Source organism: Lissotriton helveticus, chromosome 9 (genome assembly GCF_964261635.1).
Source record: "Lissotriton helveticus chromosome 9, aLisHel1.1, whole genome shotgun sequence".
In the NCBI taxonomy this organism is placed as follows: Eukaryota; Metazoa; Chordata; class Amphibia; order Caudata; family Salamandridae; genus Lissotriton; species Lissotriton helveticus.
In genome coordinates this window covers 1240810446-1240827706 of record NC_136070.1, presented here as the reverse complement: position 1 = coordinate 1240827706, position 17261 = coordinate 1240810446, and the positions used below count along the sequence as shown (strand labels likewise).

Sequence of the window (17261 nt, the reverse complement as noted above, 5' to 3'; positions counted from 1 at the left end):
TCTCTCCTTATTTGTCTCTTCCCTAGCCCCTATCCTCTCTCCCCTGAATCTCTCCCCTTGCCTGCTACTCTGCCTATTCCCTGTCCGTTGTGCCCTTTGACTAAGCACTCCTTCTCCCCTTGTTGGGGAAAGATCCAATATTTATACTCTGGAGTCTCAGCGAACCCGCTGAGTGAGTCCACTGTGCAAAGGGAGCCACTCACACTTGAGGTATGGTATGGCACCCCTTGTCAAAGCACTCCCTCTCCCCTTGTTGGGGAAGGATCCAGTTTGTAGGCCTTGGAGTCTCCGAGACCTCTCTGAGAGAGTCCACTGCGTAAAGGGAGCCTCTCGCAATAGAGATAGGGAAGGGATACCACTTCCCTTGGGATCACAGCTTACTGGACTTTGGACGTTGCCTTGACTCGTCTACCGGTTTGCGTCCCCGTCACCCTTCCCCTCTTCTCCCCAGGCTATGTCTCTCACCCTCCCCTCCTCTATCCCACCTTCTTTATCTGTCTACTTCCTCTACTCCAACCCCCCCCGAATCTCTCACCTTGCCGTCTTTTCCCCTTACGTATTTTGTGCTTATTGTTTTTCTCGACCTTACAAGTAACTATGTTGCCATGCTCTTTGAACTGTTTAACCTTTGTAACGATGTAACCTGTAACTATGATCTGATGCTCATGTAAAGCGCTCTGATACCTCCGGGTCTAGCCAGCGCTATATAACACTTTTAAAATAAAATAAAAATAACCACAGTGTTTTATTTAATAAATAAGGAAGTACAGAATCAAGAATCATGTTACGAAGATGCTTAAGCTCTATAGAATTGGGCAGTTCAGCACTGAAGCCCATTAACTGTAGAACACTTGCCGGGAGAAGACGATGGGGCGCACATGCTCAGTCAGTGCTTGGAGGGTTTTCGCAAGTGAGAATTGAATCATAATCCAATCAGTAAGGTGTTTAAAGCATTGGCAACCCAAAAATCATTCTCTTTGTGACCAGCGGGAAATGTTAGCACTACACGTGAAAGTGTGTGGTGCAGTCTGTGGTGCGAACAACAAGATCTAAACCTGATGTCTGTTGGGCCTCATCAGATTCTTCTCGACTTGCTAAATCTGGCACATCGTGTCCTTCATATACCTTAATTAACGTTCTTGATTCCGTTATTTCTCGTTTCAGAAGAAAACTCAAGAAGCCACTGTGTACTAACATACTGGTAAAGGAGTGTATGAAAGGACTTTTCAAATCTTTCCCTCCTGTATGAAAACCCCCAGTTCAAAAGCAGCTAAACACATCTCTTGTGCAACTAGTGTGAGCTCCTTTTGAACTGATTCATAAAGCAGGAATCGCATTTCTGTCATGGAAGATTGACTTACTTCTAGCTTTAACTTGGAGGGCTGGTGAGATAAAGGCCTGTGCAGTTATAGAGCCCTTCCTAGAATTTCACAAATATTAGTAGAGTTCTTAACGTCTTTTTTTTGTTTATACCCAGAGTTCCTTCATTCCTTTATCTAAACCCATTAAACTAAAGACATTCTTTCCAAATCCATCCACTGTAGCAGCTAAAGCTGTGCACTCTTTTGACTTAGAGATGTCTTAAGTTCTACCTAGGCAGATCCAAATGTTTGTGAGCTTTTCATTTCTTTTGTTAATCCATGTGAAGGGCAATCCATATGTAAACCAGGGATATCTTTGGGTTGCAGCAGCTATAATATTTAGTCATGCTCAGATACCTTGAAAATAATGCTACAGCATATTGTACAGGAGGTGTTGCAGCATTAATAGCCCTGATAGCTGGGGTTTCATTGATGGATTTATGCAAACACTAACATGGAGGAATAGGCACATATTAACGCTACAGTACTGTCTCGAAGCGGCAGTGGGAGATTAAGTACTGTCATCTTTTTCTTGAAGGAGGCCTAAAGAGCTGTTACTCACCACCCACTGTTCGTTAATATGCCGTTCTTAAAATCCTGGTTCAAACGCGTGAATCTGTAAAACCTCAATACTGTGTAAGAAAAGTTACTTATCGGTCATGGTAATTTTCCCACATTGGTGTTATTCTTGCCAGGATTCGAATACCGCCCCTCCTAATTGCCCATTGGTCCTCCTAATTGGCTATTACAAGGGTGATGATTGCTTGAGGTTGCTGGGTTTGATCAGGGTTTCTTGACTGGTAGCAGCGTTGGACTTTAGTGAAAGATTAAGATCAAGTGTACTGTGAGCTCTTGTAAGCAGCTTCATCCTAACACTGCCAAGAATGCAGTTGAGAATTTCTAGACTATGGAGTTGTGAAGCTTAATGTTAACCTTCACCACTGTTCTTGCCGGAGTGTTATACATCCTTTTTAAGTAGTCCTGCAAAGTGTGGTCGTCGCTTTGCTAAAGCAAACATCTTTAAGGTGTGGCTCGTGTTATGTTTTGTGTAAGGGTGGCTAGACAGCTTGATTTTGATTAGGGAAATTTGTCCTAATTATCTCTAGGTTGTAACTGAGGAATTGACTCACCTCATCAGTTTAATTTTCCATGCCTAGCTGTAGTACTGAAAGGTGAAAAGTTGTGTATTGGCATACGCTTTGGTGCAAGGATAATGATGAATTATTGTATAATACTCTTCAAGTTTCATTTGAAAGGTGCAACTGTATGTCCATGAGTAAGTGGAGCACCATTGTTGATCCTGTGTAAACTGTTGGGTTTTGCTAAACTATTGCTGCATAATTGCTTTTCAACTGCTTTAGTGATTGCTCCAGAACTGACACTGCTTTAGATGCACCTTTATTGACAGGCTTGGTCAGAAGAGGTCTGGCAGCCATTGCACACAAAGGGCGCAAAGTAGTGCGCAGCTGCTGGAGCAGGCGGCTCGCATTTGGTAAACTTTGATACATGTTCTCTGGCTGCATGCCAGAGGGAGGAGACCTCGGTCTAGTTATCTGCATTCCGAATGGTCTCAATTTGCAACAGAAGAGCATCATTGGCCCACATCTTCTGACGCCTTTTCCAGGAGGACCTATCAGGCAGGAGTTTAGTCTGTTTTGTTATTTTTGTCTGAACTGACGGCAAGAGAGAGCAAGTAAAGGTTAGCCATGCCTTTGAAAAGAATAGCCCGTCTTTGAGGCTCGCTTTTTGCAGACAGACCCAGTCTATTGGCAGGCAAGGAGGGGGCGGGACTCATTTGAAGCTGTCGACAAAAGCTTGACTGGGCCAAAACCATGAACCCAGCCCTTGCTCTTTGTCAGCGGCTTGTCACTCAGAGGCTTGGCTATGAGATTCCCAGCGCACCTGTGCCTGCATACCACTTACGACCCCTCCTCTCTTCCCCGCAGAGGCAAGGCAGGTGCGATACCTACGCCACAGAGTTCGACCTTGAAGCCGAGGAGTATGTCCCACTGCCCAAGGGTGATGTGCACAAGAAGAAAGAGATCATCCAGGATGTCACTCTGCACGACTTGGACGTGGCCAACGCGAGACCGCAGGTATTCCATCAGAGGTTTCGTGATGCGGAGGTGTGGCAAGAGGCGTTGAGGGGGCTGTCAACTAAACTGGATCTAAAGCTATATCCTGCACATGGCCTGACTCTATGGCAACTGCTGATATTACAGCACTAGAGTGGCCTCACCTACAAATAAGTTTTAAATACTGTACAGGTGTAAAAAAGGTAACCTAATAGAAATAGGTAATAAAACGCAAAAAACGTATTTATATTTTCTGCCAATTACGAGGCTTCAAAAATATACAAACAGTGTAACTTATAAAAAAAACTATTATGTATATTAAAGTTTCTCATAGTGTGGACAAACCTCGTTTACAGGTGTTATGAGTTTGTATTCAGACTTAAGCCTAAAATGGCACTCCACAACATACACAGAGATTGAAGTCCTAGGAAAAACATTTCTGTTTTTGTTTTCATTGTTTTTTTCTTTAAATGTTTTCCCTTTTATTTTATAGGGCGGGCAGGACATCCTCTCTATGATGGGTCAGTTAATGAAACCCAAGAAAACTGAAATCACAGGTATGGCTCATTCTTTTTATGGTGGATTCTTGTGTTGCTCTGCTCAGCCTGTGTTGTATGTCGTGAACAGTGTGCCCATTGGGGTGCAGAAATAACTGGTACCCCACCTGAACATTTGAAGTGGTTTCCCGGAACGTCTCATATGGAAGTTTGTAGGTAAACAAAAGACTTTGGCCAAGAGAAGGGGTTCCTTTGTTTGAGAGGACCTCTCTGCACAAATGGGGCTTGTGTAAGCACTTTTCCACCGCAGACTTCTAAGCATTTGCAAACCAGTCTGCAATTCAACAGTAGCCTATTCTTCTGACACTGTGTCCACGCCCGATCCCTCACCCAAATTTCACCATTTCCTTCTACACCTGGCAACCCCACTTTGGTAACTAAACACAATGTCCATGCCCAGCATCGCCATTCAGACTCTTTTCAGTGCTAACGCAACATTCCTGAATCACCATCCCACTTGACCGAGATCTGCCCCCTCCTTGGATACCTTTGAAAGGGACATGGAATTTTGCTTGGGACCCACTCTGTGTAGGTACTCCTCTCCACCATACAAGCCCCTCTCCTTCACCCTCACCCTACATGAGTGGCATCACATGAGCTAATAGCTCCATGCTCACACCAAGGACCACGGTGTAACTGTTGTGTTGTCTTGCATTGCTTCATTATCGCACCATACTCTGGGTTCTGCAATGGCGTAGCAAAGGGGAGGCACCCAAAAGCTTCAGGGCCACCATCTCTGGGGACCTGTTAAACTCCCAGGGTATGTAAGGTTATAGTAAATGCCATTGTTCCTACTGCTGTCCATTAACACCTCCAGAGTGAGGCAAGACGTATGGAAGAGCAGTCAAAGCCAGAACCCTGAGCAGAAACTCCCAACTTTTGAAGGCCATGATTGTTCTTACTTCTTTATCCAGTCCGGCCACCCCTGGTTGGGTCATGGCTCAGGCCCTAACCGGATGGCTATCGTGCACAAGTGATGGTGAGGTTTTGACCTGCTTGGAAGGTTTCTGCCTGACTGACACAACGCTGAATTGGCTCACCCTATGTCACCCTCCTGTCCTCACTTCCTCTGTGCGCGCACAATTCTGTAATGATGTTCAGTGTGATTTATTTTTTTCTCTCTCTGAAATAAGTGTTTTGAGATTAATCACTTCAAGATAAGCCACCACTTATTAATCTTGGACATATTTTTTTTATTTTTCTTGCAAATATCTCAGGCTTTTTATTTTGAGCTTTGAGGCAATACTTGGATTTTACAGTTAGAACCACCCTCTCTACCTCACCTTCTCTCCATGCGGTCACATTTTTCCTTAACCCATTCCCCTTAATACTTAACTTTACCCTATATTTGTTTATTTGAGTTACAGGGGGAGTGATGTGGGTCATACCACTTCTACCCAACCTCCTTAAACCTTTCTTATTTTTTTTAGATACGCCCCTGTTCTTTTTTTGCCATTAGCACATCCATATTTTACCTTATTGCTTACATGTACCCTTTTCGTTTTTTTTTCTCGTTTCAATTACTTTTCCTTGTTCCCCTGTTTATTTCTCTCTAGTCATGACCCCAACTTCAATGAAGTGATCTGTACCTTTTCACCCACTAAAGGCAATAGTCCTTGCCACCGAGATGCTAATTTACGTCAAGGAATTCAGAATTTGTGTACACTACTCTGCCCGGTGTATGAGTTTGTTTGGCTTGGAGATCCTGCTTGATTAGGCGTAGTAATTTGCCTTCTCAAGATGTCGGATCAGGCCATTGCAAGAGATGCCCTCCCACTCCTTTGTGCTACGTTAGCTGAGAGCCCTACCAAGTTACCCAAGGCTTCTGGACAGCTTTGAGAGTTGGAGGCATTGGCACCAGAGTTGTCTTGTGCATTGTAAAGAGATGTACTCAAGTGAACTTCAATGGTCATTGTTATCTGTTCTTTATATTTATCTTTCAGATAAGCTGCGAGGAGAGATAAACAAAGTTGTGAACAAATACATTGACCAGGGCATCGCAGAGCTGGTTCCCGGGGTTCTTTTTATCGACGAGGTGCACATGCTGGATATTGAGTGTTTTACGTACTTGCACCGAGCTCTGGAGTCCGCCATTGCACCCATCGTCATATTTGCTACAAACCGGGGGAACTGCCTTATCAGGTATGAGGTTTTCAGCTTGGTGCACGTGTGTTTGTATTAAAATTGATAAACTGATTATTTTCGAATAGGTGTCACTGTCCTATTATGCTGGCGATTGATCTGACGAACAAACTCCAAATAGCCACATCATGGTTTGTCTGTGCTGTTCTGTTGCTACACATTATCAGGTACATTGGTTTAGTTAGTTCAGCAGAGAGAACCGACAGAGCATTTCTATAGCAGCCAGCAGAATCATAGTTCTCAAGTGAAATGTTGCCAAACTCTTGGAATACATTAGCCAGTCAAATAAAATCCAGGATTAAAGACCTGTCGTCCTACAGAGAAGTATGCAGCCCTTAGGTGGTCCTTTTAGACTGGCTGCAGCCACATGGTTGGTGAAAGCCATTGCCTCCTTTCTGATATTAGTCTCCATGAAAACCGTTTTGGGGGAAGGGCCCCAATTGGGGCAGAATTGAAAATCTCACTTACTGCCATGTTATGCTGGCCGATCTCCCCCACCGGCCGGGGTATCTGCCTACAAAAATCAAAAATCATTCGCTCTAATGCTTTGAAGTTTTTTCCTGGTGCATGGAGACCATTACTATCTGTTCCTTTGTCAGTGCTCTGCCACTCAGTGGTTGTGGGCATGAGAAATGGGGCATCAGAAGACCTGCCCCAAGTAGGGTCTTTCAGTGCTCTGAAGGTAGCTGACCATCAGTCTGTGGTTGTGGGTCTACAGCCGCTGAAGGGTTTTACCATGATGGAATGAGGCTCCACCTTAGGAAACCCCACTGTTTCCCACCTCTCAATGTGGGTGGTGAACTCCAAGTTTTACAGGGCCGGAAAACTGTTAACTAAGACAGTTCTGCCAATTCAGCCAAACTCTAAAGGTCGGAATACCAAAGCTTCTAGTAGTACCATCTGTATTCATGGATGACTTCTTGACTGTCTCTGTATACATACTGGGCATGCAGTGCTTATTTCAAGCACACCCCACCAGCTGATTTGGACATGGCAGTGAACCCCACTATTAATCTGATTGGATCCCAAATTTAATTGTCTTTTCTCCTCACCACCCACTCACACTTCTGCTCATCTTTGATGTAAAAGCAACTTTATCTGGAAGTGTCTTGAAGCAGTTGAAACAGTTTGCATTGCAGAACACTCCTCAAATATATAGTGAAAAAATACCTGAGCATAAGCAGCAACACAGACTTGTGTCACTGAATTCAGCCGGCTCCGACACCTATATAGATCTGCAGGAACACACGGCTAAAAATCGTAGGCAATGAGCTAGGATTTTGATTCTCAGATGTCTGCAACAGTTTTTGAAATGGGATGCTTTATGAAGGGTTGCTACATTGCAGTATGTCACTGTTCCCCGGGACTGCATATATCATATAGTCTGTAATGCTTTTTTGCACTGCATTGCTCCATCAACATCTCCTAGACAGCAAATTTACAAAATAATGCTGAGTGAGAGACTCTTTTGACATGCGCAGTTTGCAGTTGGAGACTGCCTGGTTTTCATGGAATGTTGCAGGTTTCCTGCAGACCTAAACTGAAAAATATGCAGAGATAATCAATCAATCAATCAATACATTTATAGAGCGCACTACTCACCCGTAGGGTCTCATGGCGCTAGGAGGGGGGGGTGCCTTTACAGCTCGAACAGCCAGGTCTTGAGCTTCTTCCTGAAGGAGAGGTGGTCTTGGGTCAGGCGCAGGTCGGTCGGGAGGGAGTTCCAGGTCTTGGCGGCCAGGTAGGAGAAGGACCTTCCTCCTGTTGTCGCTCTTCGGATGCGGGGGACGGTGGCGAGGGCGTGGTTGGTTGATCTGAGGTGGCGCTTGGGAGCGTAGAAGTTGATTCGGTTGTTGAGGTAGCTCGGGCCTTGGTCGTGTAGGGCTTTGTGTGCGTGGGTGAGGAGGCGGAAGGTTATTCTTTTGTTGACGGGGAGCCAGTGCAGGTCTCTCAGGTGTCCGGAGATGTGGCTGTTTCGTGGGATGTCGAGGATGAGTCTGGCTGAGGCGTTCTGGATCCGCTGGAGTCTCTTCTGGAGCTTGGCGGTGGTTCCGGCGTAGAGGGCGTTGCCGTAGTCCAGTCGGCTGGTGACGAGGGCCTGGGTGACAGTCTTCCTGGTCTCGGTGGGGATCCACCAGAAGATCTTCCGTAGCATGCGCAGGATGTTGAAGCACGACGAGGAGACGGCGTTGACTTGTCTGGTCATGGAGAGGGAGGAGTCCAGGATGAAGCCCAGGTTGCGTGCGTGGTCCGTTGGTTTGGGTGCGGTGCCCAGGGCGGGGGGCCACCAGGAGTCGTCCCAGGCGGAGGGCGAGGAGCCCAGGATGAGGACCTCCGTCTTGTCTGAGTTCAGTTTCAGGCGGCTGGTCGTCATCCACTCGGCTACATCTCTCATCCCTTCGTGCAGGTTGGCTCTGGCGGCGGCGGGGTCGTTGGTCAGGGAGAGGATCAGTTGGGTGTCGTCGGCGTAGGAGATTATGTTGAGGTTGTGTTGGCGTGCGACTAATTAGATATTAGTCCATTCGACTGGGTTATGACAGGTGTGTGCAATTCTGTCATCCCATTATTTTACTCCCACACCTCTTCCCAATTTTCTTTAATAATCTCTTTGGTGCAATCATAACATCCAAACTAGTAACCGTTCTGTCTAGTGGAAATCTTGGAGGAACAGAGATTCATACTGGGTGAATCAGCTTTTCGCTCATAGTCAAATCCTATCCGTCTCAGCACTTAGGAATACTTTCTCCCTACCCTCCTAGTTTATGAAACAATATGAACCCCTTCATAATTCAGTAACACATCTCCTATCTAACATCTCTCAACAAACTTTCCCCTCACAGATTCAGTCTTACTACTTATATTGCTAACTACTGATCCCAAATCCTCCACAATCTGCAAAGTACTAATTCCTTCCATCGATAGATCTAAATCAAAAGTTGACCGAACATGTGAGGCAGATTTACTGCATTGTTGGCCCATTGGTTTATTTGACATTTGGACTACGATTCATAAATCCACCAGAGCTGCCAATACTTTACAATCCCTATTTTTCATTTACCATCGTTTATTGCTCACTCCTGCCAATCGACACCTGTTCTCTTCAGACTCAAGCCCATCTTGTTAGTCGTGCAGCTCCTCGTACCCTGATTTAAAACACATGCTCTTTGAACGTCCCAATATTAATTTGTTTTGGATTAAAGTGTGGAATCCAATAATAATGTTTTTAAAATCAAAATTCCTTTTTTGTTTTCGAATATTTTTCTAGGTAGCGTTGCTCCAGTTTGGTCTGAACTCATTCAAGGTCATAAACTGCTAGACTTACTATTAACTGCTGCTTTCCATTTGATTACTTCTAAGTGGTTAAGTGCGCAAGCTGTTACTTTTCAATCTTGGTGGTGCGCTATATGCTTTAACCATAGACTTGATACGAACTATGTTACGCCTGTTTCTTTAGCTGTACGACAAGATGTACTATAGATCCTGATTAATATATATATTTTTTTTATCTAAATCTAGTTTACTCGCCAGTAAGACTATCCTAACTCATGATGGGACCCAGAAACCACCCTAAGTTTACTACTCCCCATTATCTTTCTGCATGTACTTGCATGTTTTTCATTCTCAAGTTAGAACATGAAATTGTCTACAGGTTTTTATAATTGACCATTACTTGGATGAAAAGTTTATATATACAACTTACTTTTTCCCTCCTTCCTTTCCCCTCTCTCCCTCATATTCTATACAACAAAATTATAATTCTCAATGTATCTCTCACTACAATATTGTTTCCCCTTCTCTTTCATTGTTCTACTCTTTAACTATTTTAAATAAACTCAAACAAAAAAATTCCAATAGACTTTCTTGAACTCAAAATAAGATTAGCCTCCTAGAATAGATTTATAAAACTGCAGTTCTAGACAGAAGCGGTTACGATACCCTGTGCAAAGTGCATGCAGCCTGCATAATTGACATACAGACCTGAATATTAAGAGTGTATAAGGCTGTGACCACCACACACAGTGCAGCAGAGGTCCTGTAGTCCCACATCAGTATTTCTGTGACCACTTTATCTTTTATGAGGGGACTTGTCAATGGCAATATTGCCATATGCAGTACGCTTCACGGAAGAACACCACACAAACACATGGCACATTCTTGCTAGCCACTGTTATTACTTATTTTATATCTTTTGTGATGTGTTAATTTATCCCACAAGCATGAATGGCTTAGTGATGCCGGTTAACAGTGGAACTAAGCTAAACAAAATGAAAGAGAGAAGAGGCCAAGGTCTGGCCGACTGCCTCAAGCATCCTGGGAGCCACCTTCAGTCCTTGTTCACCTTTAACCTCCAGTGTTGTGGGACTAATAGCAGAGCACCAATCATTATCTATAACCACATTTTATATTGATTCCAATACATCTATTATTGGTGGTCTAGGGACTTATGTTGATTAGCATTATTCATAACTTTTATGACATTATCCTATAGTTCTAAATGACACCTAGGAATGTTTATGTAGGAAAAAGCATGTTGGTACGCCTACTCCATGGCCTCCCAGACGCCACACTGACCACCGTTAAGAGCATATAACATGCTGCGGCACATCTCATCCAGGACCTGAAGATATATGATCACATTACCTCCATGCTGATGGAGCTCCATTGCTCCCGTGCAGGCCCTCTTAGTCTTCAAAACTAGCTGATATACAATTGCAACCACCACACCCCTCCCCCTGGATCTTGCAGAGAAGCTCTCCTTCTCTGGTGGTTCTCAGCACACCCGCAGCTAAGACCCAGCAGACTGCAAACTGAGGAGTATAAAAAAGAAAAACAGTGGAGCAGGCCTATGCACCCATGATCCTGAACTGCATGTCTGTATATATCAGGACTGCCCCAACGCTGCTAGAGCTAAAGACGCTTCTCTTTAGAGGGTACTCACTACATCACAATCCTTTAACCTCGTACAACCCAGCTTCTTCTCCTATTACTTGTTGACTTTATGCTCGTCTTTGCCCTGTACAGCGCTCAGCTGCATTTTGGCGAGGTATGCCCTAAAGAAATAACACATAGACACATACAGTGGAAGTTTGCTTCATCCATATTGATTCGCTCCATGTCGGGTAACCTTGTTTCGGCACGTCAGTGGTTTTATTTCACGTTTAAAATGGAGTCTGATGTGGCCAGCACGGCTCCTCACTTGTCAGCCATGTTATTTTCTCTTTGTGTTCATCAACTGCAGGGGAGCTGTAGTCTTCTGTTCTGTGCTGACCATTGGTGCCACCTTTATGTGGGTGAACGAATGTTTGTAGCCCCTTGGAGGTGAAAAGGCTCCGGAAGAAGAGCAATTGGTTGAGAAGAAAATGAGTCTGATGATAGCACCCACTGTACAAAGGAAGATACAGGATCGTGTTCGCATTGGGGAACTACTCGTTGGCGTAAAAGTGCTCTGTGTAATGTGGAGCTGTGACTTGGCATTCCTCAGAGCAAGGAGTTGGGTGGGGTGTGTGATGAGAACAGAGACCAGGTCATTGCCAGAGGAAGGACTTGCAAGCTGGAATCTGGCCGACCTTTAATATGCGCTTAGTGTAGGCACGGTACAGTTTTGTTTTTCTTTTGTCTAAGACTGCTGTTTGAAATGTTCAGTATAGTCGAGAAGGCGGTGTAGGTTGCGCCTGTAAAATAGCTCTGATATGAGTACTTGATACGGAGATCTTTTATCGCAGGTTGGAATTCCAGCGAGGGTGACCCCCCTTCAGCCTTTCTTTCCTTTAAAGATCAATATCATGAATTGTGATTTTGGCTGTGTAATAATTGGATATAAAATGTTGTATGTCAAGTTTTTGTGTTAAGGAACATTACACTGCTTGTAGAGTAGGCCCTGGAAGCTGAATAGTGGGCGGACAATGAGTGAACATTTTTGAGTTAAAACTTCGAAGTGTTGGTGGGTGGCAGACAGGCAGAGGGAGTCTGTGTGAGGGGCTGGGTTCTATGTTGTATGTTTGCATCTTTCCTTGGGGAACCCTAAGTTGGTTCATTGGAAGGTAAATGGCTATTCTGTGTGGGTAAACCCTGACATAAGTGAGTGTTTAACAGGAACCGAATTTGCAGAAGGTATTTTCCCTGTGCACACTTCCTCTGGTAATGCACTATATTATAGGCCCTGAACAGAAATTACCACCCGCCCCACGTCCGTTCCAGCCCCGCCCCACCTGCAGTTTCTCTATAAGAGCGGAGAACCCGGATTTGTTTTTGAGACAATTTGCTACGGTGGTTTAAAAGGGATGACAAGGGTGGGGTGGAGGACCTCTTAAGGGGTGTGGCCAAAGAAGGCAACAAGGAATCCTTTTCAACATGCATGGCGTGTGTAATTAAAGGTGTGGCTTAAAAGATGAAGCTCAAATCCTGTGCTTCACTCAGCATACTACCTGAACAATATTTTGGAGCCTCTCTGTGAATTCTCTGTTCTTGTATACACATATATGTAGCACAAGGGACACCTGTTTAAAACAAGCCACACATATTGCCTTTGCCAATGGTTTTTAGCAGTATCCATTACATGGTTAACAACACTGACTTCATTGTGAATTATTAGAACTGAAAATGTTTCAGTTCTGAAAGCAGGAGACTGAATTAAACATTACTAGGGTCTGCAGAAGGTGTAGTGGTCTTTAGTCAGACCTCTCTCCTTTTCAGTCTCTCACTCTAAGACATGTGCGCCCTTTTCCTTCCCACATATTTTTGAAATCCTTCATCTGCCTGTCTCACTCCTCATCTCTTTTTTCTTAAGTAGTCTTTTCATGCTCTCCTTCTGCCGACTGTACTTCCTTTTATTTCCTCCTCTTCACCATCTGCCCTTTAGACAACCCACCCGCCCCCTAACACCGTTTCTTTTCCTTTGGTGCTGCTCATATTTCGACTGCTTCTGCCCCCCTCCACAAGCTGTCTCCCAATTACAGTGGCCATGTATGTGACCAAGCTCTGTGTGCTCTTCAGAGAGGTCAAGGATTGAATGGGCATATAGTCTGAACACCTTTATGGCCCACTGACAGGCACTCTTGGAAGCTTGCACTGCCTTAAGCTCTGCTACAGATACTCATTCATAAACTCCCACCCACAACCTGAACTCACCCAGGAATGATGAGGCAAGCCACATGTTGCTTAAAAAAAAACTACAAAAACACAATGTCAGGAGAAGCAGGTATTTTTAGGCATGCATGATTGAGTAAATCATGTGAAATGTAAACAAGGACTCTTTTGCTGACCTGGATTACCTTAAAAATATTTCGTTATTATTTCGAAGTCAATCATGATTTGTGTCTGTTACTTAGGGACATGAATATAGGCCCTCAAAGCAACTTTTTAGTTCCTGCCTGGTCTAACCCAGTATTACGTGGCCCACCTCAAACCCTGAGCTTGGGGCTGTTGCGAGAGCACATGGATCCATATTTCATTGCCAGAGTTTTGTTGAGGCTGACCTCTGAGTTTTGTGCTTAAGGCCCATGAAGACCGTCTCTTTGGTTACATTCGGCTCTTCTCGCCCAGCTGCAGCAGTTCTTGCTGCTCATTCTGCATGGCAGTCTTTCCTACAACCTTTGTCGAATGGCCGGTGCTATTGAAGGTCGGGTTGCCGACGACTGTGTAGTCTTGATTTCACCTCACGCTTCTTTAATCCACCAGCAGACACTACACTCCCTGCCTCTTTATCGCACTCTTTCAGGTTTTTTTCATCCCTGCTTTCCCCCTTTGTCACAATTGTTTCATCTTTCTCTTTCCTCTTTTGTCTCTTTCGATCAGTCATCTGAGGAAAAGTAGGTGTTGGTCTACAAAAATGAGTGCTAGTGAAGCCCGCCTGGAACCACCGGCTAAAATTAAGCACGGAGATGTCTCGCCTTGTACATTAGCTGGTGAAAAAGAACCCAGACTGGGAAGAGTTTCCTAGCCTGAGACTGATTTTAGAGAATGCAAACATCAAAACCTCCTTTCCAACTTTCTTTGCTCTTTGTTTAGTGAGCATTTTCTCCATATAGGAAACTGTGCATTAATTGCAATCTGTAACTATAGCCTGCTGAACATGGCAGAGAGCAGCTCGAAAAGCCTTCCTGTGTGCGGACAAGGCAGGAGCCGTAAGTGTTGCATATCATCCCTTAAGGTGCATAGTTCCTCAGCCTCTCTCCTATTCCCTTTAATCTCCTTCCTTCTCCTGTCTTCTTTGCGGGCACCGCTTTAATTCAGGGTTATGGTGGCAGTCACCTACGGAGTCACCTGTGGGACATGTCCGATACAGGTGCCATTCTGAGCTTCCACCGCCTGCGATCACTGCTCCAGCTCGGCCGGGATGAGGGGGCGTTATCCATCGATCGGGCAGTTGTCGAGACACCCTGCTTCTGTTCTTGTAAGAAAGATTGTGGTTTGAAGACCATTGCAGGCTTCTAGGAGCAGCAGGGCGCGCCCTAGACGTGTGCCTGAGCCCGAATGACCGGGTTGTGGAGTGTGGATGCTCCGGCCGCTCGGCCTGTCATCCTTCCCCTGTCCGGAGTCCGGAAGACACACAGACCTGGGTTTATTGGACTCTTGGTTTGAACTGCACCGAAACGAAGCCACTGGCTGTGCGCTGGGCGGAGGCCGACTGACCCCTGCTGGCCAATATAGGCGTGGCGTTCACAACTGGAATGCCACAAGCCTCAAAGGACTGGTGACCCCTTATTGGCACATTATCACTTGTAGGCCGTTTTAATTAATAACAATAACTTGTAGGTGACCAGTTGGGCCTCCGGATTGTAAACCTGGTCCACCAGCCTGTACCCAGAACAAGATGACTTTCTTTCTGTTCTTTTCGAGGACGCTCGTGCTTTCTTGCGGAAAGCTGCGGTGGTAAAAAGGCATCGGATCTCGGAGCTTCTAACGGAGAAGGGCCACTGTGCACGCCTCTGGTTCAGCCCTTCAGTACTTTCTTCAAATATTGTAAATTGCCTGGAGTACAGCCAGTACCGCAACTGTCCGCACCTGCCACCGCGACCCTCGCGCAGCAAAGTCGGGCTTTTGGGAGTAGAGGGCCCCCTTCCTCCTCCACGCAGACTCCTTTGGGAGGGCTGTAAAGAAGTACGGGTGGGCCATGAAGGTGAGTGGGTACAGGCCAAAAAAACAAGGGATTTAATCGATCTGATATTTTAGATATTGGCATTTCTCCGCACCTGGCCTTTTTTAACACAATAATTGGCACCCAAAAATGCTACATACTTTGCTTTCTTTGGGCTTCCATGTTTGAGGGAGGGGAAGGAATGCTGCTTGTCAAATCTTTAAGATTCAGAACTTTAAGACTGCAGCATGCTCCTGGTCACGTGCCATACAGAGCCACTTTACAGCGTTTCATGTTTTTAAAAAACGTTGGCAGCTTTTTTACTTTGCAAAGCATTGAAGTTTAAACATATGATGCATTAAACCCAGAATCATAACTCAGTTTTCAGGATATCTGTGCTGGTCATTTGTGCATCACAGCAGATAATAAACTCCGCTGACTTCACACCTCTTCCAGCCCTGAACATAGCCTAGGTCAATGGTGTTAATCATTAAAATAAACAATAAGGGAGAGCCCCCGGGTGAAACATTAGGGTGAAAAACACTTGTTTTTCAGTTCTGAATGGCATTGGGTGGGCCAGAGTATTCCGTGGGTGGGCCTGGCCCACCCTCTAGAACCAGGCCTGGTGGGAAACAGGTGGAGCTTTACTGGGGAGGGGGAGGGGTGAGGGAGGGGAGGCAGAGTACTTCAAATGAATGGTTTGCGGGATCAACTGGCGTGAAGCGTTTGCTTATATTCCACAGGAGAACCCTGTCTATCGCATCCTGAGGCCTTGGTGAAGGAAGCATCTGCACTTGCTCGTAAACCCGGTTCTCCTTTCAAAGCGAATTAGCGATATGAGAGTTCCTGAACCCCTTAGAAATAGAGAGCCTTACACCCAGTGTTAGATTTACATTTCCTGGACATAAGGTGAACAAATGGGTTTAAAATAGTCCCACTTCCACAGATTCTTCCGGCACGGTTGAGTCTAGACCGGATGAAGCCACTAGGTCCTTGGGACGCCTAAATTCACATTCTGTTGGGCTTTGTCATGAAGTGTTTCAGATTCACAGTGGGGAAGGAAAACTGCCTTTTTGGGCTGTTGTCTGTACCAGGGCTATTGCTGTGATGGTGCGCTCACCTCTGAATGCAACACACACGATCCCCAACAAAGGTGCCTTATCTGTCTACTAGCTGAGGAAGCCCTGGTCACCAAAAGCACTCCAGTACCACCTGGACGCTTCTGCAAATGGTGTACGCACTCACTCACTCACACCTCATTAGATTTCAGACATGCCTCAAGACCTTTTATTTTTGTTACATTTTATATTTACGTCTTCAGGACCGGGACAGAGTTTTGCCATTTTTGATCGGCCCAACGTCCAAGACCAGGCATTTATGTAATTGCAACATATTTCCAAGAAGACAATCTTTCTTTTTTGCTACCATGTCTGTGAGACAGGCAGATAGGGCAGCTGCAACCATTAATGGACTTGCGTTTTGCATCCCTTTTTTGGTAAATTAGTTTTTATTAGTGGTGGTAGAGTTGCCACCCTTCCACTTACAACATAGTGAGGCATACCAATCTGGACACCATGTCGGAACCCCTGACTTGCCATGTTTGGGGTCAGTGAGTGGGTGTAAACATACAGTGATACAAAAGGGGATGATGGACGGAGCGTTTGAGCAAATCAAACACTCACCCCCAGTCAACTGATCTGGGTTTAATCCATCACCATTCTTTAGCTCACTCCACCACCCCAGTTCAGACATGGCTATATGCAAATCAGTCTTTACCCTGTGCCTCATGGGAACAGTCCAGCCCGAACTGCCAAGCCATGTCTTCCATGGACCGGAAACAAGCATCCTTTTGTATCGCTCTGTAAACATACAGTGACATTTTCTACTTATTAATAAAATATCTTGTTTTACCCCACACCCCTCTCCTTCACAGACTCGCTCCTATATGGTCCCTCAATGCGCGGGGTCCTCGGCTTTCCTCCGCAGGCCCTGTACTTTCTCAAACTTCTCTGGACCACCTCAGTCTTGGTACACTCATTTGTCGTCCCTC

The 17261-nt window shown here is 45.2% G+C and overlaps 1 protein-coding gene across 1 annotated transcript in view; it reads left to right on the top strand.

Annotated features, from left to right (window-relative positions):
• The window catches only part of RUVBL1 (RuvB like AAA ATPase 1), a 110689-nt gene that overhangs the window by 69606 nt on the left and 23822 nt on the right, over positions 1-17261 (top strand). The window contains exons 6-8 of the mRNA XM_078661740.1: positions 3308-3457; positions 3930-3993; positions 5937-6135. Of these exons, the coding sequence (XP_078517866.1) occupies positions 3308-3457; positions 3930-3993; positions 5937-6135 (413 nt within the window). The remainder of the gene's footprint in view (positions 1-3307; positions 3458-3929; positions 3994-5936; positions 6136-17261) is intronic.